Raw genomic sequence first — 25,242 nt, 5'->3', positions numbered from 1 at the left:
GCACATAAACATGCTCGTGGTAACACTTGGTCTTTCCTGCTCTCTCGCCCCAAGGGATTCTTTCGGAGGAGTCAGCAGAACAATGCATCCTACTCCTGTCCAAGACAGAGAAACTGTTTAATTGACAGAACCAACAGAAATCGTTGCCAACACTGCCGACTGCAGAAATGTCTTGCCCTGGGAATGTCTCGAGATGGTAAGGAGTCAAATTCCTGCTTCACATCTAAGCCCTTTGAAATTTCTCTTCACTGCTGACTTACTTAAACTCCCTGTAGATTTCTGCAAAGAGAGAGAGGAGAAGCTCCGTGCTTTGTAATGCATGCACTGTGAGGCGATCTTTGCCATCCGGTTAACAAAGAAGGCTATTTTCACGGGGAGGGGTGGGGAAAAATCACAAAATGGAGAGCAGTATTAGTTTAGAACAGAAAGAATACGTTATTCTAATCAAAAGCACAGAGCACAAAAAGGTCACCTCTGGAGAGGTGGGTTTATATTAAACATTACATTAAACATCAGTGTTTATCTTAACATTTAATATCGGTGTGTGAAAGCATCCATTTCCCTGAGATCTCTAAAGGTCTGGTAGTAAGGAGGTGCAACCCAACAGAAATTTACAGCTTGATAGCATTGTGTTTCTGATTGTTTTACTCAGAGCTTGGCCAAATACAGTGCATTGGAAGTAACCCCATTTCTTTTACTTGCATGCTGCCTCCTCTCCCTATCTGGGTCTATCGAAGAACTTCTCCTAATTTAGCACTGAAAATGATAAAACTGTTCACAATCTATGTCATCTCAGGATCCTGTGGTCCTTGTTTAGCTCTGGTCCACCTTCCAGACTGTGGTGTGATCAGCCAAGATCAGCAGGCTGAGAGCATGCATCACACCAAAACTGCAGACCATGGGAGGGTTGGGCAAGGCTGCCCACAGCAGACGTGCCCTAGGCACCACTCCTTGTGCAGGGAGTTTCCAGCTCAAAAACATGTTTTATATAGTAAGAAAGTATTAGAAAAAAATGTTCTGACTTTTAAAAGCAGTTTATACTAATTTCATTTTCCTGAAAGCAGTTTTCTCTCCTAAAAGGTTTACACAAAATATGTATTTTGAAATTAAGTTATCAACGGAGAAGTTGCTTAAAGAGCTATTTATTTAGACAGTCCACAGGCTATAAAACTTGTATGAAATTTGACCATAATAGGTCTTCTTCTACTTCAGTGTGTCTTATGTCTCACTGAAATTGTTTACCACTCTCACCAGTCTGGGAGGGGCCTTGCAATCTGGCCTTTAATCCATGAATTCTTTTTGGTCCTAGCATCCAGTTTACCTGACACCTTAGCTTCTTCATGGTGATTAAAGAAGTAACAATTCAGCAGTTTAACAGCACATGCTTTCCTCCTGAAAGCAGTATCTTCCAATGATGTAAGGTATCACAGGAGCATTTTAATGAGACTGACAGTGCCGTCTTCCCAACCAGTAATTCAGAGACCACTGCAGAGAGACAAAATGAGTGATTCTTCCAATGGTATCACTTTGTTTTCTCATAGATTATGAAAGGGTCTTTATGATATCTTAGGATTAAGAATATTAAGAGCTCTTGCAAATTTACAATTGACTGTGTGAATTATTTTACAAAAAACTTTAGTTTGATTTTTACCTCTCAGCCATGTAGTAAATTCATTTTTACCATGACGAGGCAGGATGCTAATTGACAGCAGCTGGAGAGTACAATTAATGAATATATAATGAGAATAAACAGTGGATATTTGGTTTTACTACTGAGGTCCTAAATTTGAAGAAAATACACAGTTGCATTATTTAAAATTATTTAAAATACAGTCACTGTATATTGTTCATAAGGGTATGCAGCATACCATGCACTGATTCCAGGGGCAGGCTGGGCATTACTGAGTTTGTGAGTTTGTGTGAAGTAGCTTGTAGCCTGAGTGTAAGGCTGCAGCTAAAATGAGGTTGACAATAAGAAAAAAAACCTCTTGGTGTAAAAAAAAAAAAAAAAAAAAAGAAAATAAAGCAGATGTCACCTTGTTGTTCTGGCACTGTATTTTTGCATTATGCTCTATTTTTTCTGTTCTGTTTCCTGATGGAAGAATTTCACGTTTATCCACACACAGGTTCAAACCCTTCTCAAGGGCTAAATGAGAGTCCCTTGCTAATAAATATGATTCTGAATTGATCCGAATTTCAGATGGACTGGAAATACACAGTATAGAAAATACACCTCATAATACATAGAAGTCTGTTTCTGGAGCTATGTCACCTTACCTGTTCTGATGAACTGTGCTGAATGTGTCTCCCATTCGTTTTAGAGCACAATCAACAGCTACCCCTGCTCTAAGACGCCAAGATCTAGCCCACTAGAAGACCAGAATTTGTACAAAGATAAGGTTGGAGAGTGATAATCAGCTGTGATCTACTGTATATACAGGCTGTGGATTTACTCCTAGTTCCACAGCAATCAGCCTGTCACCTTTGAACATTTCAATCTCAGTGTAATTTCTGGGGAAAACGGTTTGCCCTCTTATATTTTCCTCCCTTTCTTAACAGAAGGAGTGCATGGATTTGTGCATGCAGATTATTAAAATGGAGATTGCATAAATCCCCAAGACTTTGCTCAGTGGAAAACATGGCATTCATTTGTGCTGTTTACCTTCAAATTTGTTATTTTCCTCTAGGTTCTAACCTGTAAGATTACTTTTTTTTTAAAAATAGGAAGATAACACCCCATTGAAAAGATGTGATAATAAGGCTTTAGGGCTTGTTTTCACCCAGAATGCTAATCTTGTTACTGTACTGTGTAAAGGTTTGTGTGAAGTTAGTAAATGGATATGAAATTACAGACTGTACATTTCATACAGCTCTGGGTTGTTGTTCAGTGAACACAGAGTTATAAAAGAACGCATGGTCTTTTTAACATTCAGAGTTGGAAGTGAATTGCTTGACTGAGGCCCTCCTGTCGAATAGGAGTCATTGTTGTCACCTGGAAAATTCAAGTACACAGTATTTTTTCTTTTATGAGATGTACGTGATGTAAAGCTTTGCATCCTTTCTCATTTCCACAGAAAAAATATGTTTCCACAGCAAAATTAACCCTGAAAGTTAATATCGAAAGAGTGGTGGGGTTAAGGGGGAATCAAAAAAAATTTAAAGACAGCGGTTTGCATTGTGTTTTGCTTTTCAGCTGTGAAATTTGGAAGAATGTCCAAAAAGCAGAGGGATAGCTTGTATGCTGAAGTGCAGAAGCACCAGCAGCGACTGCAGGAACAGCGGCAGCAGCAGAGTGGCGAGGCAGAAGCCCTCGCCAGGGTTTACAGCAGCAGCATCAGCAATGGCTTGAACAATCTGAATAACGAAACCGGCAGCACCTACTCAAACGGGCACGTCATCGATCTGCCGAAGTCTGAGGGCTATTATAGCGTGGATTCTGCCCAGCCCTCCCCAGACCAGTCGGGGTTAGACATGACTGGAATCAAACAGATAAAGCAGGAACCTATCTATGACCTCACCTCTGTACCAAACTTGTTTACCTATAGCTCTTTCAACAACGGGCAATTAGCTCCAGGGATATCCATGAGTGAAATCGGTAAGGAAAACCCTTATTCCTGTAGTGCAATGTGTATATATAAGCTGTGCTCCAGTACTGTCTCCATTAAAATGTCATGCAGGCATTCCGTACACAGGTACGCAATAGTTACATGTTCACACATGTGTGTGTGCACACCCATACAGAGAGTAAAGCAAAGAAAATCAGTCTGGAACTAATTGACATAATATTAAGGCAGCTCTGTTTTTACTAAAAATTATGCAGTTCTTAAACCCAGCATTTCCTTTCTGTTTATTAAATAGGAGTATCAAAGCAGGTGATGAATCAATCATAACCAAGTGATAATTAGGAGGGGCTTGTTTCAAATGAGCTCATTACTGGCAGGGTTAAGTGATCTCTTCAGCCAACCATCCGTATTCTTGTCAACACCCAGAATCCCCATAGCAGCTAATTCTAGGGTACTTACTGTGAAAAAGTACCAGTTCATACCTTGGCTGCACAGATGTCAATGCCAGAGCAAGCTCACTAAATTCATAAAGTGCACAAATGCTGAATGTATTTCTCTGGATATCCCTGATTCTCTGAAGGCCTTGGAGAACCTGTCCCATGCTTTTGTCTTTGACAAGTGAGAGAGACCTCTCTGTGAGGTGAGAGTGTTTGAAACACAATGACAAAGAGTGATTTTTGGCTAAGGAGGATTTCTGTTCGTCTAGTGCTTGTAGCTGTATTTCACCAAAGCCACTGGAAGTACTGCTTATTTACAAAGAAATAACATGAGTAAAGATTGGCATCCTAATTAGGTACCTGAAGAAGTGAAATATGCTGAATCAGTTGTGGCTGAGAACTTAATCAAAGGGTAACACTTTGTTAATGGAATTTAATTAAAAAGAAAGAAGAAGGAAAAAAGTCATCTTTGAGAGCACTCCTAACAAATTAATTCATTTAAAATAATGAAAAAAACTCTGTAGTTCTGGCCTAACTTTGCTGTCTCATGTACATGGATGTGCACTGAGATCTGTAAATGTGTGTGCTCAGACCTGCTGAGGACCCTGGAGATGTGGCCTCCACTCAATTTAGATTGCAGTAGTGGGATATATAGTAGTTACTGTCTGGTACAAAAATGAAGTTGCAGCTAAAATCGATGGGATGTTTTCTGCCCATATGTGCTCATGTGTAGGGGGCTCCATAACATTTTGTGTGCTTCAGTTGCAAATTGTACAGGAGAAAGTTAAACTTTTCTGCCACTCTGTTTATTAGGACATGTTTTATTATCATTATTAGCCTAAGCCACTGTCCAGTAAAACTATGCACCCACTGTGTAGGATTAGAGATGAACATTTGATCCAAATTCCCTCTCAGCTCTTATGGCCATATGAATATTGTGCATGTGTCTACGTACCTCAGTCCTGCAGCAGTGGATCACACTACTGAAAACCAGTTGAGAGGCAGCTTGAGCAGTCCTAAAGAGCTGTTTCCCTGCAGACCCAGCACCAAAGGGAAGTGTTTCCTCAGAGGAGGTGCAGAGGTGCAGGAGTTCTGATAGTCCATGAATTCGGCTTTGTGCTCAGTTACAGAAATGAGTGCAAAGACAGAATCTAGCCATGGGACTGTATGCTTATTGGCCAGAGAATCCCCCTGAAGCCAATGGGACCTTTTGACTTCAGAGAATCAAAGTTTTATCTTTTTAATTTAAATCAATTTAAGTTTTGTATCTTGCAGATTCACTTAGAAATAATGCATCGTTCTTAGTTTTTCACCCATTTATTTCTCTCCGAGCTCTAAACCATCCAGCCCTAAATCCACCCCATATTTCCAAGTTTTTCATCCTCTTCTGAAGCACACAAAGCAGGAAAAAGCCCAGAGCAGAGGGAGTGCTACATAGGAAATGGCCTATCTCTGAGCTGACAGAAAAATTCAGAGGCTCTGGGATTTGCCTCTCTTCTTTTTGAAATTGAAACTAGGGCTCCTAAATTGCTGTGATTTTACACAAGTACTGTCATTTGTGGCACCTACAGCAGAGGGGTAAGGGTGACAGTGAGAGATAATGTGGTGTAACAAATCAGATGACACAACTGGAAGAGGTGCACCCTAAAATATTTGGATTAGTGCACAGGTAAATGATGTTTTCAGTGTTTAAAAAGAAGTAGAAAATGCCTCTTAATGCTGCAGCGGATTGTTGGACCATCTGTAGAGCTGCAGTCTTGCAGTCCTTGGATGTACTGATTTTATATTGTAGTGTACTTAAATCTCACTGCAGAATTGCCTCTCACTCCAGTGACATTTAGGAATAAACTCAGCTTATGCTAAATAGACATTACTGCTTTTAACTGTTAGATGAAATCATATGGAATATATAGAAGATAGAAAAGCTATACTACATTGATCCTTGTGGCTGATAGAAATTTCTTTGTACCTACATGTCTAGTGATCTGGTGAACCACTAAGTATCCCAGATCATGATAGTTCTTTTCTGAACTGATTATTTTCTACCAGATAGAAACTTCCAGTCTTAGCTTTCTTCAGGCCCTTGCATTCTACAAATAAATATATGTATATAAGCACAACCTCAGCTGCCACTTGCCTGATCTTGAGTGCAACCATCTTATCTTTTTTTTCCTCATGAATGAATGTGTGGGAACTTCTTTCATCCTTGAGTTCCTAGAAGTTCCTGTAAGCTCTCCAAGGAGCAGACTTCTTCACAAGCACTCAGGACAAAAGTTGTCTGTGCAATTTCTGCATTAAATGTCAACCAAAATCTAATTCACTTACTCCTTTGGTGTTAATACTTTGCTTGTTTCAAACTCATTTCTCTCCTGGGGAGGGCATTTTTTATTAAGATATAGTTGACTGTACACTTCCAAGTCTGAATCTCATTTTCTCTTTCTTGTTTTTCTAATCTTTTCAATCCTGTCACATTATGTCTCAGTCTTCATTGATGCTTTGTGACTTCTTTCAGTTTAGAATTGTCTCTTAACATAATTAGCATGCTATGAACCTTCCCTTTCAGGTTATTATGAAAATGTTAAATGCTTGTAAAACAAGTCCTAATAATGGTCCCTGCTGCACCTGACTAAAATACTTGCTGCAATTGCATATATTACATTTAGTATTTACATTTGGCTTGCTATCCAGCAGTAAGCTTTCTGTAAAATCCAAGTAAAAAGTCTTCCTTTCACTGTCAGTTTGATTCAGTTATAAAAATAATATTTTCTAAGATACTCTATGACATAATTTACATGCTCTTCTTCACATGTTAATTTTCTAGTTCCACCAAAAAGTAATCTAAATGGTTAGAGCTACTTTGATCTTTAACAGTTCTATGCTTTAATTTGAATGTGAAAGTGTTCTTTTTCACGAACATACATTCATCTACAGAAGACTTTGTAGTGGAAATGGAAATTTTTCAATTTAACTGTTTTGAAATGCAAAATTTTTTACACAGCAACTGTTTTGACACATAGTATTAGAATGGAACAGCAAGGAAAATATAGCTTATCTTGTATTGCATTACTGGTATCTATATACTGTGCTAGCAAGTAGGAGCAGGAGAAATACATGCTAATAGATCAAGGTTATACAGGGCTCTGTCACATGTACTTAGTATTATTGTATTTCTCCAAATTAGTTAAGTAGACCAAGATACAACTGCACATTATCTGATCTCTACGAGAAGCAGGATAGGCAATATCTCCTATGAAACAGAGGGTTAACTACAACAAAAAGCATTTTCAAATACAGTCACAAATTTCTCATGTAGCTGTCAGAACTTATGATGAATAGAAGTTGTACAAAATCAGGTAGTTCCCCATTAAGCACAGCCCTCATTAATATTCCACTTCCTGTTACCAAAAAAAAAACCTCAAAGCATAAAGACACCACTCCAAAGCCCATGAATACACATACGGGAGCAGAACCTCAACTTGTCATCAAATGCATTTCCAACCCACATCCCTTTTCTTTAAAGGGAAGTATTTTTGTCCTTAAGTCAAAGCATCTTGTTGCTTGATACAAATTTAATACTTGATACAAATTTGAGTGGACAGAACACAAAGTAGGTGAGGTGCAGTGACCACATGAGTTAAGCAGGCTCTGTCACTGCCTGTCATGGGTGGCATGATTCAGGTGTGTTCCACCAGCCAGTGATGCTGCCAGCACGGGATACACCCATATCCCAAGGGCTCATGCTCCCAGGGACTTGGCAGCATGATCCTATTTCTCCATGACCACTGTGCCATCTACACAGCTGGGAAGGCAGAAATTACGCTGTGGGATCTCAAACCATGGGGTGAGATCTGCTTGCCTTGCCAAAAGCAAGAATTTGGTCATTTGCAGATTGGCTTTCTCCTCACACAGCACATCACCAGAGGTCAGCTGGTAGGTGGGAAGTTCTGAAGTGAAAAGGGAGCTCCAGTTCCCGATGGCAAGCAGTGCTTGCTCCCAAGTGTGGGTTTAAATTAGGAGGCACAAAAGGCTTATTTTTAGACTTGGTGAAATTAAAAGACTATCTTGTTTAAATATATGTGCATAGTATTATCTGCCACAGAGCTGAACACTGCTTTTTTATCACTAAATAGGTGGCTCCAGTCTTGGTCTGTAAAAGTTAATGTGGGGCTTCCCTGCCTTAACTGCAGTTAAGATTGAGATTGGCAGCCAGTTGAGATTGGCAGCCTATGATTTCTTAAGGACAAGAGAAAATTTCTAGCTAACACTGTTGTGTAGAAAACAGATTGGTTAAGCATTCACTGCAAGTCAAGCTAAAGGGTGTCCTGTAGCTGTGCATATGTAGGTAGTCAGTAAGACCCCTCTAGAGTGTACAGGAGATCACACAGTCCAGCCTCCATAATTACAGATGAAAGTGTTGTTTACATATATTTGCATGACATTTCTTCATCAGGCCTGTATGAAGGTACCCAATGGCTTGGAGAATGGCTTACATTCCTACCAGAATTAAAGAAAGGTGAGCTTAGGTTTGACCTTCCCTTTCCCCAGTCCTTCTAAGCCTGTCTTGCTACGTATCTCTTAGGGGGCAGTAATTACCTAGGACAGATGCCTGATGTGGATTGGAGGCATCTACCTGCCTTATATTGTACAGGCACAGCTCTGTTGACTCAGACACATAGACTGAAAGATTATAGTAAAGGAAAACCCTATTTTTTTTTTTAAACTTACTCAGGATAGGTATGTAAAAGAAAAGTCCTCTAGGTGACCACAAATGATATTCTGTGCACTTTTATTTAGTCATTATTTAGCTGGATTCATACCTTCATCTGAGGACCATAATGAACAACTTTGTATTCTGTGAAGTTACTTGATTTCCACTGCTGCAAAATTGTACAAGCAGAAGTTATTTCACTCTCTTTCCTTGAAGGGAGATCATCACCTGTAAACATTCTGAAGCTTCTGCTGAAGATCTGTTTGAAAGCCAGCCCCACACCTTTCTTCTTTCAGCAGAAATCTTCTCATTAACTTTAGAAGAATTTAGTTTATTCCTTTATGTCTATACTTGTCACGGATATCCACAAAACCTAATGTTGGACATGCAATATATAAATATATATCAGCATCAGACCGATACCTTAAAAAGTCCGCTATGGTTGGGTTTTGAAAGCACTTCTCGATGTGATAACCACTTCTCTTTGTAAAAGCACTTCTCCAAAGTGATAAGCAATTCTCAATCCTTAACACCCTTCTCTTTATCTCCAGGGTTTTTCCCTGTGCCAGATCAAGTGCTAACAGACAGCTTTCTGAACATATATTGGTCAACTAGATGCTATTTAAAGGGACACTCCAAACCACCTTCAGAATGAAGCGAGCTCACTAATTAAAGCCCATACCTAAGGTGGCAATAGCATCTGTGTTTATGTTCCCTTTACAAAGCCACCACCCACCCTGCAGTGAAACAGAAATTACTTTTTTGTAGTCCTCTATAATGTTCTTCTGCTTCTTTTTCTAGGCCACGGTTTAATATTCCTTCTACCAACATGACAGTCAGAATTTTACAGGGCTGCTGTCTACACCCTGGCAGCTGTATTTAAGAGAAGCAATGTTGCCATCTAGTGAGCATTGAAAATACGCAGTGTGAATTTTACGCACATGCCGTCAGGGCACTCTATCTTAACATCATTACCTATTTAAAGATGACAATCAGAATACGTTCATATTTCAATTCTATTCTCATTTCAGTTCACGTGACAATACTTAGCACTTCAGCTTGTTTTACAAATGAGCTAAAAATATGCATAGACTGGTATTAAAAACAACCTTATCTATAGGTAACTTTTTTAAGCATCACAATATAGTTCTTTAAAGAGATCAAATGTCTAATCCTTTAAATTTCTATAAATTTAATCCTTTTCTCCAAAGATGAGAACGTTTTCTTCTGTGACCAAACTTGGCAAAATATGTTCATTCTACTGAGAATTCAAAAAAAGCAGTTAGAAATCAACCATTTGTAGCAGTCAAAATATGTAAAATACGATATCATACATCCCATACATTACCATATATCATGGCAGTCTTTTCAGGAATAACATTGTGCTGTGAATATTGTCAGATTACAAATCACACAGAAAGATCAATGTAAATCCAATGGTGTGATAAGTACTGAGGCACACTGTTGCTGACAGTTGTAAGAATAGATTTTTGGCTGGTTCCCTGTCATATGCTTTGGAGCAGCAGTGTCAATAGCAGAAATTACTTTCTGCAAGTAATGCTCAAAAAGAGAAGACTGGAGCAGGTGCCAGAGCACAGAGGGCCTGGGATGTGTGAAAGAACCAGGGTTGTGACTCACACACAGCCCACAAAGAGGCAAACTGTAGACAAGAATTGAGAGGACAAGGAAGTGATGCTTTAGGAATCACTGTAGTACATGGAAGTGGCATGCTAGCTGCCAAAATTGCTATGGTTTGAAATAGTGGTTACTTGCTGCTTTTGTCCTCATCTGCATAACCCCTCCGTGGATTTAGTGTCAACTTTGCCATCAATGTCTGGTGTTTCTGGGCAGTCAGCCCCAACAATTACAAGGTAATTGTACTTTGTGTGAGGTTAGCCTGGGGTCCCTGTTAAATTTCTTTGTCATCCTGGATGGCACTGGTTGATCATTCCTTAATCCTAAATCACAAGGGAGGCGTCAGAAGTTTGGGGTTACAGTTTTTTTCCTTTCCCAGTGCACATGCTGCATCCTAAGTTTGCTTTTCCAAGGCTACAGTCCAGTTTTGCAAACTGTGTGCTTTCTGTCTGCTGGCTTTCATCACTCACTTCATGCATTTCACTACTTTCCACTTTATTCCTGAGAATAAGGTAATTCTGCTTGTTTTGCATTTTGTGATGCTGTTTCCAGCTTCATAGGTAATGATGTCTTTCATCAGTCCATTCAGCTTTTGATATTTTATTTCACAGAACAGCAGCAATTCCTTTATACAAGAGTGAAAAGATATAAGAATTCAAGTGAAATGCATGAGAGAGGAACATAGACGTGCACAGTGGAAAAATTCGATGTGACAAGACATAGGGCTCAGAGACAAATGCTGAAACTGATTATCAGAATGCAGAATTTATAGTGCCATAATCTTCAAGGAATGAAAGTCACATGTAAATGGGAATAGTTAATACAAGATATTAAGGCATGGAGCCCTGTCTTGTGTTCCTTTTTGACTGCATGGATGGCTTTTCTTTTGATCAGTGAAGATTCTGTCATTGCTTATGATAACCAAGTTATTCCACTTTCTGACACTGTACACTAAAATCACTTTCATCCAACTCATTTGCTACACTACGGGAAAATAGAACCATTGTAGAATGTTTTGTCATTACTTTTTAACGTGTTTCTATAGATAGATTGTTTAAAATCTTTATAGAAAGCTAATTTGAAGACTGACAGTGAAACAAGTGCTAATAGATATGTTAACCTTTCCCAGCTTTTTGCAGGCTATGACAGGGCAAACCCTCACAAACATGGTTTAAACCAGTAATATTCTAATTATTCCATATATATTTCTCAGTTTAATAGACAGCAATGTTCACTTCAGGTAACATATACTTAACTGTAAAAAATGAAACCACTCTCTTGTTTTAGAACTGTCTCATTTTAATATAAAGGTCTATCCAGCCTATGTAGGAAGAAGCTAAGAAACAGCTCATCTCAATAAATTTGTGGTAATTATGATGCCTTTAGAGTCCATTTGAACTCTAGCTATTTCCTTGGTTAGTGCTTTTGCTGCCAGTTAAATGATTTCTAATTTTTGCCAAATTGGCTGAGTCCTAGGAGAAGTATTACTAAGTAGAGACCATTAAGCATTTAAAAAAATCCTCTAGGATCTAACAGAATTTCTGGGTCCATCTTCCTTAAGATAAGGACTTCATTCCATTCTGTTGCCATTTTCCATTGTATTCTTTTTAATATTAAATTATTACCATTTTTTAGAAAGACAAAGGAAGCACTGATGTATTTTGAAGGAGAGGCAGTAGAGAATTCACACACATAACAGTTACTCTCTGTACGCTCTGCTCATGATGTTAAGCATTCAGTATTAAATGTAAGGAAAGGTTGTTCCTGAACTAAATTCTAGCACTTTTAGTCTCATATGAGTGTTTTTATGTTTCATAATAACTTCCTAGGCCACATATTGTGTAGTGTTGCAAATTTATTAAGCAAATAGGGTTATGAAACTAGCTTGTTTTATAAAGGGAAATACTTTTTGCATTTTGGTGTTGAGAATGCCACAGACAGTGAAAAATGGAATGAGTTTTTTGCAACCTGTTTCAGGAAAAAATGTTCCTGTTCTTCTCCCAAAAAAAAAAAAAAAAAAAAAAAAAAAAAATAGTCAGGCTTTTCACCCAGTTCATGTAAAAAAATTGAGACCTATTACTCATGATTTGCAGCAACTACTGAGCTATTTTTACTTTATTAGCTGTGTCACTGTCTCTACAACTGACAAAGAATTTAAGAATAATCTCAATTCAATGAATTCAGTGATTCAGCTTTCAAAAATTTTCATTTTGTAGTCATAATACCCTTTAATTAGCATACAAAAAAGTGTTGATCCAATGCTATCTTGCCAAGTTTTTAGGTCTTAGAACAGAGATTTTATTTAGAATGCCTGGCTGGAGTTTTGTTATGCATGCTTACAGCAGCCAGCCAAAGCTGTGATGTTACTGCAGCATTAATTCAAAGTGGATCCCTGCAAGAGCTCAACTTAGGATATAAGCTGAGATAAGCTCTTAGCTACCCAACTGGATCCTAAGGGTAAGTGGCAAATTAAAGATTCATTATTCATTTTAATTGAAGAAGATTATCACTGTTTTAGGAGGCATACTTCAAAGTTTTCCAGTTCCCTGTGCAAAAGAAGGGAATGCTGAGAAAATCTAGAGTCTCTCCTGAGAAAAGAGAGACAAATGAAAGAACTAAGGAGCCTGTAGGAAACAAATGGTACGGTGGATAATTTCCACTTAGCAGGCCAAATTCACAGCTGGTGAATGTTGTGTGCACTCTGTGGATTACATCCATCCCCACTGGCATTGTACTTGACCTCAAGTTGGAGTTTTTCCTCACTGTTGTAGCTGGACATCTCTGGACATTGCAAGGAAGTGCCTGAAAAAGGCAGGACTGATTTATCAGCTGATGGTGGACCCCTGTGGGTCAGTGGTATGCTGATTTTGATTGCTATCTAGGTTGCAATGTTCAGTTTTTTGTATGTACCCATATTTAAGCAATTCCTACTCTACTGATGCAATAAATGTTTGAGCAATTGTAGTCTTTGGAGAGTGCCTTTGTGAGGTAACTCTTGAAATCTAAAATAGGAAAGTACAGGGAGAAGAAGAAAGGGAGGGGGGAAGAGCAAACAAAACTGGGAACAGAAAGGGTCATTCTGCAAGCAGTGAGCTGTAGTCCCAAGTTTATGTGCTGTTGCTTTTCTCTTGCAACATACACTTTTGGCCTGTTTTGTTGATAAAATAGGGCTTTCTGTCTCCCCAGTCCTTCTGTCAGGGCTGTGCAATGACTCTTTAGTAATTCTCCAGCTCCAGTGAAATGATGCAGCAGTCTCAGACACTTGAGTTCCTACAAGTTTTGGAGGAGTGACTACTCAGTAGGTAAAGGAGATAGACAACATTAGGGAAAGGCAGAAGCCACTAGCCAGTCCCATGTTCACCCCCAAAGGCAGTGGCTGATGACCAGTCAGACAGAGCACACTGGTCCCTTGTGCACACACATGATGCCCTGTTACTCAGCCAGATGCTGGGGATGGAAGGTCAGGCAGGGGTGGTATTTGATGCATTAAAAAATGGATTTTTTATGCAAAAAAATGGGGATCCAGGTTTGTCACACCGACTTTGCTGTATAGCTTCCTTCACTGGGCACAGTCCTCACAGAATCAAATCTCTTGGTCCTGTCTTCTGTTTTGGGTAGGCCAGGACAAACGTAAAAAACATTTCTTTTCCTGAAACAGCATTGATTTCTCATGGCCCTCTTGAGCTTGTACAGATGTACAATTTTCAGCTTCTTCTGGACATCTCCCTGCTACACATTAAACTTTTAAATTTTTTTAACTGCTGCATTGCAAATTCCAATTAAACCATCTACCCATTGGTCTGGCACCTCTCCAGGCCTCACTAGGCCTTGCTGCGGGAAGGGCAGCAGGCCCTGTGCTGCGTGGAGCAGGGACCAGACTGACCTCTCAGGTTTCTGCTCTCTAGCAGTGCCAACAAACACCATCTGGATTTCCTTGTCCTCTAAGAAGAGATGAGTCTCTACAGCTAGAATACCAGGCCATTATCGAAGGCCAGTCAGAGACATGCAGGACTGTAATGAAATACAAGTGGACATACCATGATGTATTTTGTTTGAGCATTTCTGGTTTTTGAAACCATTGGTTACAATTATTGACAGTTTCCTTGACTGAATATCTTGTTTCTGGTTTATCACTCTGGAAGAAAGTACTTCTTTCCAGATTTGATTTGTTTTGTTTTTTTTTTTAATTAAGCAGAGCTTTTGTAGAATAAGTGTCTGCTTTTCAAGAAAAAAATTCAAGGTATAATACTAATACTAAGAAAACACTATTTTTCCAATAATCCAGTACTAGGAAATTCTAAAAAATACTAAGAAAATATTAATTTTCCAATAATCCAATACTGTGGAAACCTCCAATTTAGAATCAGGTTGCCTAATGCAAATGCCTCCTAGCATATATCAGAGTTTGGATACTGGGGACATTATTTTCTGTGGGCCATGTTTCCCAGACAAGTCAATCTGCCAGGATATGCTGTGATTTTCATATATCAAGTGATCAAGATAGGAGATTTAGCCCTAATGTAATAAACCCAGTATGCAGGCAAAAAAGGAGGGGTAAAGCACCTAGTCTACATTTGTGTTTACGTACCGTGGCAGATAGATAAGCTTTACAAATCCTGCAATTTACAGGCTGGTGATGTACTGTCATCCAGGCTCAGGAATTCTTCCCATTAGAATTACTGATTTTCATTCTATAGTGGGAGCAGTTGGTCCTTAGAAAATAAAATGTTACAGACTGAGTCTCACACCCGTGTGGCCAGAATATCTCTTTTCATACTACAAACCTGTTGTAACTTAGCTCACAATGGGAGCTGACAATATTTCACGTAGAAATGCAGTTCACATTGAAGCCACAAGAATAGAGTTATCTTTTGTAGTCCTTGGAGTCCATCCAAACAGGATTTCTAGCTGTGTCCATGAGGTTACCCAGTGGTAAGGGACCCTTGAAATCTATGGCCCAAGATTTTTGAAAGTAAAATCAACCCAAAGTCAAGACTTGATATGTGAAGTAATTGTTGTGGACTCCTCTAGCCTGGAGAAGAGGAGGAACATAGCTATTAGATTACCACCCCTGCAAGGTACCTCCACGGGCTTTAGATTTCTGCATCAAGGCAGTAACTCTCTTCTTATTGTGCATAGATGTTCTCTTGCTTTCCCCATTGCCCATTACTTTCTATTCTATTAAAGGAAATAATCTGTTGAACTTGGTGTTCAGTATAGATCAGAGCTTCCAGGTCTCACTGAAATTCATGTATTTTGTACGGGACTGTACCTGTGATAGGACAGGTTTACATCTGTTGTCATGGATGTTGTTGCCAGTGGTTTAGGAATGTCATTCTTGGGATTTACCAAGATGTATGCTGACTCCAATTTCATTACCAAAACAATGCTTAAGTTTGAAAATGTAAGATAGAAAAAAAAAAAGCCCACAGTCTGTGAAACTCTTTAAGAGTGACTTTCCTTGCCTGTGTTGGATCTTCTGTTGCTGGACCATCTGAGAAGCCAAGACAGGTGTATACTTCTTTTACTTTTTGCATCATGTCAGCTCTGCCACCCACTCATAGGCTGCATTTGCATAAAGCGCCTTCCAGGCACTCCTGCACGGAATGTAAGCAAGCAGCCTCCTTTGCTGAATGAGCAGTTCCATCTCCTCAGAGACCCAGTGTACCCTTTCCCTCACACACTCAGCCTTGCCTAGCCTGCGGCACAAGAGTTCCAAGTCTGTCTTGCACCTGATTCCTTTTTGGATGTCAGCATTCAGAGCTGCTGCTTGCTGCGATTGCCCCAGGCCTTTGCACATCTAAATTGGTTTTAATGTCAGCCCAACTTAAGCATAAGTACGTAAGGAAAAGATGCATGGGGTAAAACACAGGATCCCTAGAAAGCCCTGGAGAGTTTCTCAGCTCTCCATTCCTCAGGTAAATACGTAAATGCTAGGAAAAGGAGGGGAGCTGAGGAACTTTGCAGTAGTAGTACTGTCAAACTGCTAATCAAATATATTTTGAAGTCAGTGAAATTGAAAGGTCTTGTTTCAGATTCTTGACATCAGGTCACTTTATCTGATTAGAAATCTGTGTATGCAGTAATATGAAATTATCTGAGACACTTATGGTAAGAGAGATGCTCATTTATCTTCATTGTAAAAATGCAACAGCTTACCATCAAAGGTTGACTGCCATCTAACCTTCCATGAAAGAACAGTGTAGATCACTCTATTAATATCCATTCTTGGTTATCTTTAGGTTGGAGTCAGTATCAGGAAGCTTAAAGATAGTGTTGACCTGTAAAAGGATACCTTCACAAATTCAATTAGGCAGGTTTTATTTTTCCTATACAAACCTGCAACTTTATCTTCAGCACCTTTCTATTCAGTCTCAGCTTATTAACTGTGAGAGTAGCACAGGCATCTGTCCTTCAAATAGCACTCGTCTAGCAGTGTTTACAGGGAACATACAATTCTACGTTCTTTTTTCAGCTTCCCTCCTTGCTGGTGTTTCTAAGTTCAGTCAGTATCTGGCTAAAGAAGCAGACTTATTTTGGGACTCCAGGCTCCAAATCCCTACACTCTATGCAAACTGTTGAGGATCCGAACAAGTGAACAATGGTATACCTAGTTCTATTTCCCATGCTCAGGTTTGGCTAATGCATTGTCAGTGTCCTTTTCCCTTTTTTGACAAATGTGTTCTGCACAATGCTGGTTCAGCTGCAAGTGCTTAAGTTCACTTCTGCGGCTTCAACTTTGTTCCTTTGTTTGGCTTAAGCAAAGTTTTCATGCTGAAGCAATGAGCTTCATTAGACATGTAGGTCCCTAATTTGAAAAACAGGAAATCATCCGTTTTCTGTAACATGTTTTATCACAACATTTCAGCTCCTAAGCTAATTAATTCATGTTGGAAGTTTTTGTGAAATTTTTTTCAATCCACTCAAGCGGCTTTCAGGGCAAAGGTCTGTTTTCAAGTACTTTTCTAAGAGTTTTCTCATAGTCTTAGTGGGTTTCCAGGGTAACATTGCATTCTTCCTTTTCTGCTTGCATTCTGCATTCCATGTTGTGAAGTTTCTAAGGCTGCAATTTCAGGACAACTTTTAGGTAGCTTAGTGGTGTGTGTGAGATTTATGTCTTCCATCTCTCCTTCTAAAGTCCAGGATACTAGTTCTAGCTTTCACCCCTTGATAAAACCAGTCTCCATGTTCTTGCTCATCAAATTAAATCAGAAAATTATCCAGGTTAAAGCTAACTTGAGAAAAAAGAGACCCGTCTCCTCTTCTTTTATGAGTTGCACCAAAGTAATGCAAGTGTTCATGGCAAGTTCAAGCAGTCAGTCAATTTCTGAGACACCTGGTAGCTCTGAAACATGCTGACCACTGAGTTCAGCAGATTAGTTCTTTCAGGAGAACTAGAAAGAAATGGGCATTGAGGAAAAAAGCAAACATCTACACACAGCATGGATGTGGGCAGGGAGATACTGCCTTCCAGCAGAGGTTGCATCCCAAAGCCTGAAGAGGTACCCTGCTGGGGTGATACCAGCAGTGTTCCTTCTCTCTTCTCCAGGCTAGAAGAGTCTACCAGTTACTGCATAGGTTTGGGGCAGACAAAAGCAATTGGGTAAAAAGGGCCTCAAAGCAAAAAATTATTTAAACATATAAAATCACTTTCAGAATAAAGATTCTGTAGAGTTACACAAAAATCATTGTTATTTTCTTCTGCAGATCCACTGTTTATCATTTGGCTTTGGGTTGAATACTGAAACAGTTTTCAATAATCAACTTCAGAATTAAAAACGAGAAAGGTAGCATTGAAAAGAAAAGACTAGTTTTCTTAAATGCACATTTTCCAACAGCTTCAATGTTTTCAGCACTTTGCTGTTCCTGTTCACTGTTTTCATGCAATCTAATTTTTATTCTCCTTTTCGCAGATCGAATTGCACAGAATATCATTAAATCTCATTTGGAGACATGTCAGTATACAATGGAGGAATTACATCAGCTAGCATGGCAGACCCACACATATGAAGAAATAAAGGTTTACCAGAGCAAGGTACAATCCTTTAATAAGCTTTTTCTTCTGCTTGAAATTGTTAACACAGTAATTTATTTGACAGGAGTACACTGATGAGTTTCCTATGGGGCAAAATACACTTTTCAGTACCTTTGGGGAACTGGTTGCTGAAAGCAAGGAGTGACACTTCATAAAATAAAGCAGCAGTTTTCCAGCATATTGAGCTGTTTGCTAATGTTAAATCTTAGGTGTGGTCATGGAATCCAGTTTTCTGTGCTTATTATTACAGATCTTAACCTCATGCACAAACTCAGTTAACTCCAATTTGATTGTGATTGGATCCTCACTTGTAAGGATTTTAAGAACATAAGACAACCTTTTTGCCTTATCATTTTGAAAACATATCTGCTTTTTCTGTGAATAACAAACACCTGTCACTTATGAGAGCAGAGGATAACAAACCAAAAGTACTCCTTAAATTGAAGCTCTTCAATGTTGAGTGGAAAAAATTATCTCATTACACTACATTTTTGTTCTGCTCCTGTGATTCTCAGGTCAAGTTCAGTCTTTTTTCCACTGGCACCTCTTCAGATGTGGTCCAGTCATCTTTGAAATCTGAGGGGCTGTGCCGTATTAGCAGGAACAAAAACACACCACAGCTTGCAGTGAAACCAAGAACATCCATTTTCATTTACACACATGTGTGTGCAAGGAATTGCACAGAATATCATTAACTTATTATCAGAAAGTCAACATTTCAATGTAGCCTGTGTTAAGATACTTCAATTATATATTTCAGCTTTCAAGCTAGAAAAATACTCCGTTGAATAAATCAATAGCATTGTGCCACTTCTTGCCCAGGAGTGCTGCGGAATATGTGCGTTTTTCATGCCACTCTTAGTCTGTCCTGCACAAAAAGCCAACATTAGTATCACATTATAACACTGGGAAGTGCATTCTGCTCCTTTGAAAAGACAATACCAGAGTTCAGATGAGTGGGGCAGCATCTTGTGAAAGCAACCTTCTAATGAGAAGTGTTGGGTGCCTAGAGAAAAAGAGATGCTGCTAGCTCTGCCTGGGTATGGGGATGGAGCGTGGGGAGTCCTGCTGTCTGCAAGGCCCCCTGAAGAACTTAATGCACTGTTGTACCTGTTTACTCACCTCTTTGCTCTTGCACGTGTGCTTTCCTGGAAGACGAGAGAAGCTCTGTGGCAGCAGTGTGCCATTCAGATCACCCATGCTATCCAGTACGTGGTGGAGTTTGCAAAGCGCATTACAGGCTTCATGGAGCTCTGCCAGAATGACCAAATTCTCCTTCTTAAGTCAGGTGGGTAAACACCAGAGGCTTGAGACTGAGTCCCTGGAAATGTGCTCTCCTGTCTTTTCCTGCAAATCATTTTAATTTTGAGGGAGCCCTAATTTCTGTCTGTTGCATTAAGTACATTAACCTTGCTGTATTTTTTCACATTAATGATGTTACTGACTTCTGATCCTCTCCCCTCTACAGTCAGTTGTGGTTATTAACTACACACACACACACACACACACACACACAACCATTGCAAAAACTGCAGTCTCCAACCTGACATGTGGTGGAAGGAGCCTGCAAATTGAGTTGGTCAAATCAGTCATCTGCCACCCTGTAAAATGTCATTAATGAAACCCTGTAAAACTTGTCATTAATGAAACGAAGGCAGGCTCACTGGGGTCTGCCTCTGTGGTCATCCTTAATCTTTTTAATGAGACTACAGAAATACTCTACAGCCAATGCACAGGAGGGAAAATTCCTGCTGGTGCCAGTTGTTTTTGGAATAAATGAGAGCAGATTATGGCAGTGTGCTCCAACCATGTTCTCTCTGCATGCCGGGTTTGCATGTGTGTGCATAAGGGCAAGGGGAAAAGGCTTTCCTTCCTTATCAAGGGACTCAGTAATTCCTCCGAAATTACTGAGCCTCCGAAAGAATCCTGACAAGATTTATCATGACTGTGCAGTAACACTGCCAAGCCCAGGAGGACAAAATGGCATGACTAAGTGAACCACAAGAACCATGACTGCTAATTAACTGCATTTACCCTGTCATATCAGTTTCTTGCTCCCTCCGTGTGTAAAAGGTAGGATGCTGTGTGAGGCAGCTTGTTAAAACTTAAGTGCTTCTCTTTGGAGAGAGATCTCTTCACTAAGGCTGAAAGTCTGTGTGATTCAGCACTCCATACACAGAAGTCACAGACTGTTCTGGGTTGGAAGGGACCCACAGGGAAAACAGCCCAGTTTTTCAGTGACTGCCCCAAACCCACAACCCTGGTGTTATTACCACCATACTCCAACCAACTGAGCTAACCTCCGTGGCAGAACCAGAATCACATACTGTGATTCTGTGGTGGAAGGGGTCCAACAAGGATCAAGTCCAGCTCTTAAGTGGCCCATGGAGTAATCAAACCCACAGCCTTGGCCTTAAGAGAACCATGATTGTGAGGGATTGGGCCCTGATGATGGGGACGGCTGCAAAGGGAAGTGATACAGAGGCTCAGGGAACACACAGGCAACCTCCTAGAGAAAGGGAGTTATAGTACAAAAACTATTTTTTTAATCTCATACTAATTTTGAAAATGCTGCAGATACTAGTGCACCCCTAGGAAACTTCATTTGACTGGCAAGGCTAACAGCACAGCTGCACCTTCAGGAAAAGATTTATTTCACTCTGCTGGAAAATATTGTTAAGCTATAGCTTATAAAAATGTGTCAGGTTTTATGTTCTCTTTTACTGTTTATGCTGACCAGGAGTTTGAAAATGAGGACTTTTCTCTCAAAAGCATATCTGCAGAATAATCCTCAGATTCTGAGTTCATCTTACAGGAGATCTGGCTTTAGTTAAGAGATCTTAAAATTTTTCCTTCCACTTTTCCAACTGCATAATTTTGCAGTTAGGAGATAACATGCAAAGATAAGGATTAAAAGGAAGTGTTTTTTTCTCTATTCAACAACCAGTAAAAAAGAAAAATAAAAACAAACAAGAAGTAAAACCTATTTTAGGTGTGCTCTTGGCAGTTCTTTAGCTTATACTCTCTTTCTAAAAATGCTTTGTAATGTTCTCCCTCTCCAGTCAAATTAAGCTGGGATTTTTATATGCCTTGAATGAAGCTGGTTTTTGTTATTAAAAAAAAAAGGTTTAACTATTAAAAAGGAGTTTTAATAAATGCCTATTTTTCAGGATAAAGTATTTGAAACTTTATTTGTCCATTATCTAAATTCAGATCTAGTCCAGGCTGCTAATTCTCAGCAAAGGGTGAAAAAGTCAATCTGTAGAAAAGTGCTTAGACTGGAGCAGAAATGACCCCATTCTCTACTCAAAGCTGACAGAATTTTTTTTTTCTCACATTCATAGATGTATAATGTAGATGTCTTCAAAGAGTGTCTGTCCCTTCTGATGTTTTTAACGACTGATGGCTTCGTAAATATCTTCTTGAGCTTTCCTGTGCTCTGATGTTTGGCAGTAATACCTGGTACCTTTGCTCTTTTTTCTGTCTGCTAGGCTGCTTGGAAGTGGTTTTGGTGAGAATGTGCCGTGCCTTCAACCCACTTAACAATACTGTTCTGTTTGAAGGAAAGTATGGAGGGATGCAAATGTTTAAAGCTTTGGGTATGTTGCTCTTCTTTTTTCCAACCAATTGCATTGAACCATATAGCAAGAAATTTGTCTTTATGGGAATAGTGACCCACAGTGGAAGTCTCCAGTAAATGTTGAATCCTCAAGTCTCCAAATGTCTAGTTTGGAACAGAAAAAGAAAAAAAAAAAAAGGTGATTCCATTAGCTTCTAACAGTGATAGCTGTTTTTCTCTAATAAAAACAGAGAAGCAAGAGTGTTTTTTCAAATAGATTTTTTGCCTTCTGAAGTTTTGATGAACCATGAGTTTATGGCAGGACAAGCTATTTGTCTTTACTGTTCAGTTACAGTTGATGAAAGAAATCCCTCCCACTAATTGTGTCCTGCAGAAGGCAATTTTAGCCGCAGCAGTGAGGAGACTAAATTAATGAACACCTTGCTGAAAATACTGTTTTGCCTAAAACTTTCAAGTAAGCTCATTTAGATTCATGTACTGAAAAAATTATTCTGTTTCTCAGCATGATATTGAGAGCTACCTGAAATGTTCACAGTGAAATGTTTGTGTTTTGTGCATCCATCAGACTGATATTATCAGAAATTGATTCAGGACCAAACTCAAAGAGAGATTTTGCTTTCAAATGTATATATCATAATTTTTTTTCTTAGTGTGTATCATAAACATGCTACTTCTTTATAAGTTTAAATCATTTATGAATGTGTATTAATTTATATTTATCTTTATGATGCTTTTGCCAATTTTCATACACATTTGTACTTAGTAAAATTATGTATAAACGTTATTTAGGGTTGGTCCTTCCTCCTCCTTAAGTTTAATATCTGTTTAGAAACAGATATTACCTCACTGGGAAAGAATATTCTCTGTTAAGATGTCTGTGCAATTTTTGTACTTCACCCTCATTCTTGATAATTTTTTTCACTTCTGTGTACATCTTAGTGCCATTTTTGGGTTACATGAAATTTTAATAGTTAATGAAAAGTAGTTGCTTTATCAGTACAGAAATTGAGGAACAATTTTTTCTGACACCAAAACAATCCCTGCAGTTTGAAGAGCTGATTTCTAACATTGGTTCTCTTTTGTCTGCAGGTTCTGATGATCTGGTAAATGAAGCATTTGACTTTGCAAAGAATTTGTGTTCCTTACAGCTGACTGAGGAGGAGATTGCCTTGTTTTCATCTGCTGTTCTGATATCACCAGGTAACTTTTCATTCCAAACACTGTGGTTTTTTTCCTCTTAGTCCATCTCTTTCTACATACTTAAATAGCTGTTTAATAGCTGTTTAATATCTGCATCAAATGTAAGCAATGTATTAAGCAGTGCAAGAATACCTGAATTACCCAAATATACCATCAGGAATTACATACAGTGGATGTAGATCCAAAGTGTAACAGACATGAGGAGGATTGTGCAGACAAGAAATGCAGGCTGGCCTTCCTCCAAATCATCTGAAGAGAATTATGTTACTCAAGAGGTGCATGTTCCTCCTACCTTTGTCAGGGACCACAAAACTCTCCACCCTGAGTAGGTTATACAGGCCATAACTATGATGGGCTTTTTGCTTGGGAGTGAGAGCATAAAAAAGCAGTGAAAATTGGTGTGCAGTCCTATCTGAACCTAGTTCCAGGTGAGAGGCAGTGATTCAAAGTGCAGCATGCTCTTTTTTCTTGTATTCATATACCATAACTACACAGGTAAGCAAGCATTTAAGGGAAGGCTGGCTGGCCATGAAGAGACTTATGTGATTGAGTTGACTCAGAAAGTGGGTCTAGTACACAAGCTCACAGTTTAGTGTGGGATTTTTAAGTATGCCTTAAGTAAGGAATGGAGGCACATAGATTCATCTAAGGATAACCTCTTATATAGCCTTACAAAAAAAAAAAAAAAACAACGAATTATTTTTCCAACTTTTTCTGCTGAAGACTTCTTCTAGGTCACCTTGAGCTTTTGCATATCTGTGTTGCAGATAATGTTAGTCAGAATTAGACTACCACAGACGGTGTCAACACATTCATTCTCATCATTAACAACACCTACTGGAAGGACTCCTTTTTTTTTCACTTTGAGCAGTTCTTGCCATCATCTGCTCAGAAGTGAAATAGTTGAGCCAATGATTCTTCATGAGGTTATGCCAAAATACGACCCTCTAGACATTGATGACTTCTACCTCAAAGGTGTCCCAACTGTGTGCAGTACCTCTGCACTACCCCTCCAGATGTCCTGACTTTCTCTGGAACAGCAGACTTGCAATGTCCTGATTGGTCTCTACCTATCATTTCTCTCCCAGTCTGAAAAGACCAAAACTGGGTGGGTGGCATAGGGTGCTAGCTGCTGGAAAAATTAGATGGAATCAAAATTCTGATTAATTTCTGCAGTTCTGCATTTGTCCCTTTAGTTTGGAAACCAGAGGATATATGCAGTGTCTCCTATTGTATTAGCTAAAAAAAAAAATAAATTTAAAAGGAGCAGAAGTGTTTGGTGCACTCTGACTGCTTATTTCTGCAGTCTGTGAGCATGTGTAACTAGTCCTAAGACATAACAAGAAGGAAATGATGGGCTGCAGCAGCATGTGCAAGAGTGAAAGCAGTCTTTCTTCCATAAAAAAACCTGTATATTTGGATTGTTTAAATAACTCCCATTTTAACTGGGCTGCTACGTTAGAGAGTGGGAAGACAGAGAAAATAGTCCAGAATGAACTGATACTGAAACACGTCATTTATTTTCTCTCAAAAACAGTAACAGTAAACAATAGAGAAAGAAATATTTCCTTCCACGTTTGATGTTCTGGATCCTCCACAACAAAGAGTTTAATCGTGGGAACAAATTAAAAAAATTAAAAATAAAGCACTGCTTTACAGAAGTCACTGCACCAGTCCTTCCATTGACTAAAATAAGCTTACAAAGATTCCATATAGGAAGTACTCATATTCAGGTTTCTTTTCTGCAGAAGTCACCACCTGAAAGGTGACTCTTGCAGCCTTGATCTCAGTGTTTAGGCAGCTTACAGAAACCAGAGCAATCCACTGGGAGTAAGGGGAGCTGAGAACATCCATGAGTAACATCCATCAGTAGTTTTACAAAGGCTGCAAAGGCCAGTGTCACATCCCTTTTCCTTCTAATTCAGCACACAAATCCAGATTTTCCATTTTTTGATGGACATAACCCACATTGTTTGAAGGTGATTCTCTAGCTTGATTTGTGATTTCAAAAGCTGAAATGTTGTAGAGATCCAGTAGAAGCTGCAGACGCATCTCCACCTACAAAAATACAAAGGATGCACTTG

General features: G+C 39.1%; 1 protein-coding gene across 2 annotated transcripts in view; it reads left to right on the top strand.

Annotated features, from left to right (window-relative positions):
- The window catches only part of RORB (RAR related orphan receptor B), a 135,416-nt gene that overhangs the window by 97,552 nt on the left and 12,622 nt on the right, over nucleotides 1–25,242 (top strand). The window contains exons 3-9 of one of the 2 annotated variants that reach the window (XM_086867435.1): nucleotides 55–196; nucleotides 3,194–3,595; nucleotides 8,451–8,513; nucleotides 18,257–18,378; nucleotides 19,534–19,666; nucleotides 21,870–21,977; nucleotides 23,048–23,158. In XM_086867435.1, the coding sequence (XP_086723561.1) occupies nucleotides 55–196; nucleotides 3,194–3,595; nucleotides 8,451–8,513; nucleotides 18,257–18,378; nucleotides 19,534–19,666; nucleotides 21,870–21,977; nucleotides 23,048–23,158 (1,081 nt within the window). The remainder of the gene's footprint in view (nucleotides 1–54; nucleotides 197–3,193; nucleotides 3,596–8,450; nucleotides 8,514–18,256; nucleotides 18,379–19,533; nucleotides 19,667–21,869; nucleotides 21,978–23,047; nucleotides 23,159–25,242) is intronic. The other variant, XM_086867436.1, reaches the window with a different exon arrangement.

Source organism: Cyanistes caeruleus, chromosome Z (assembly GCF_971803275.1).
Source record: "Cyanistes caeruleus chromosome Z, bCyaCae1.hap1.1, whole genome shotgun sequence".
Classification (NCBI taxonomy): domain Eukaryota; kingdom Metazoa; phylum Chordata; class Aves; order Passeriformes; family Paridae; genus Cyanistes; species Cyanistes caeruleus.
This window is presented reverse-complemented; position numbering and strand designations above follow the sequence as displayed.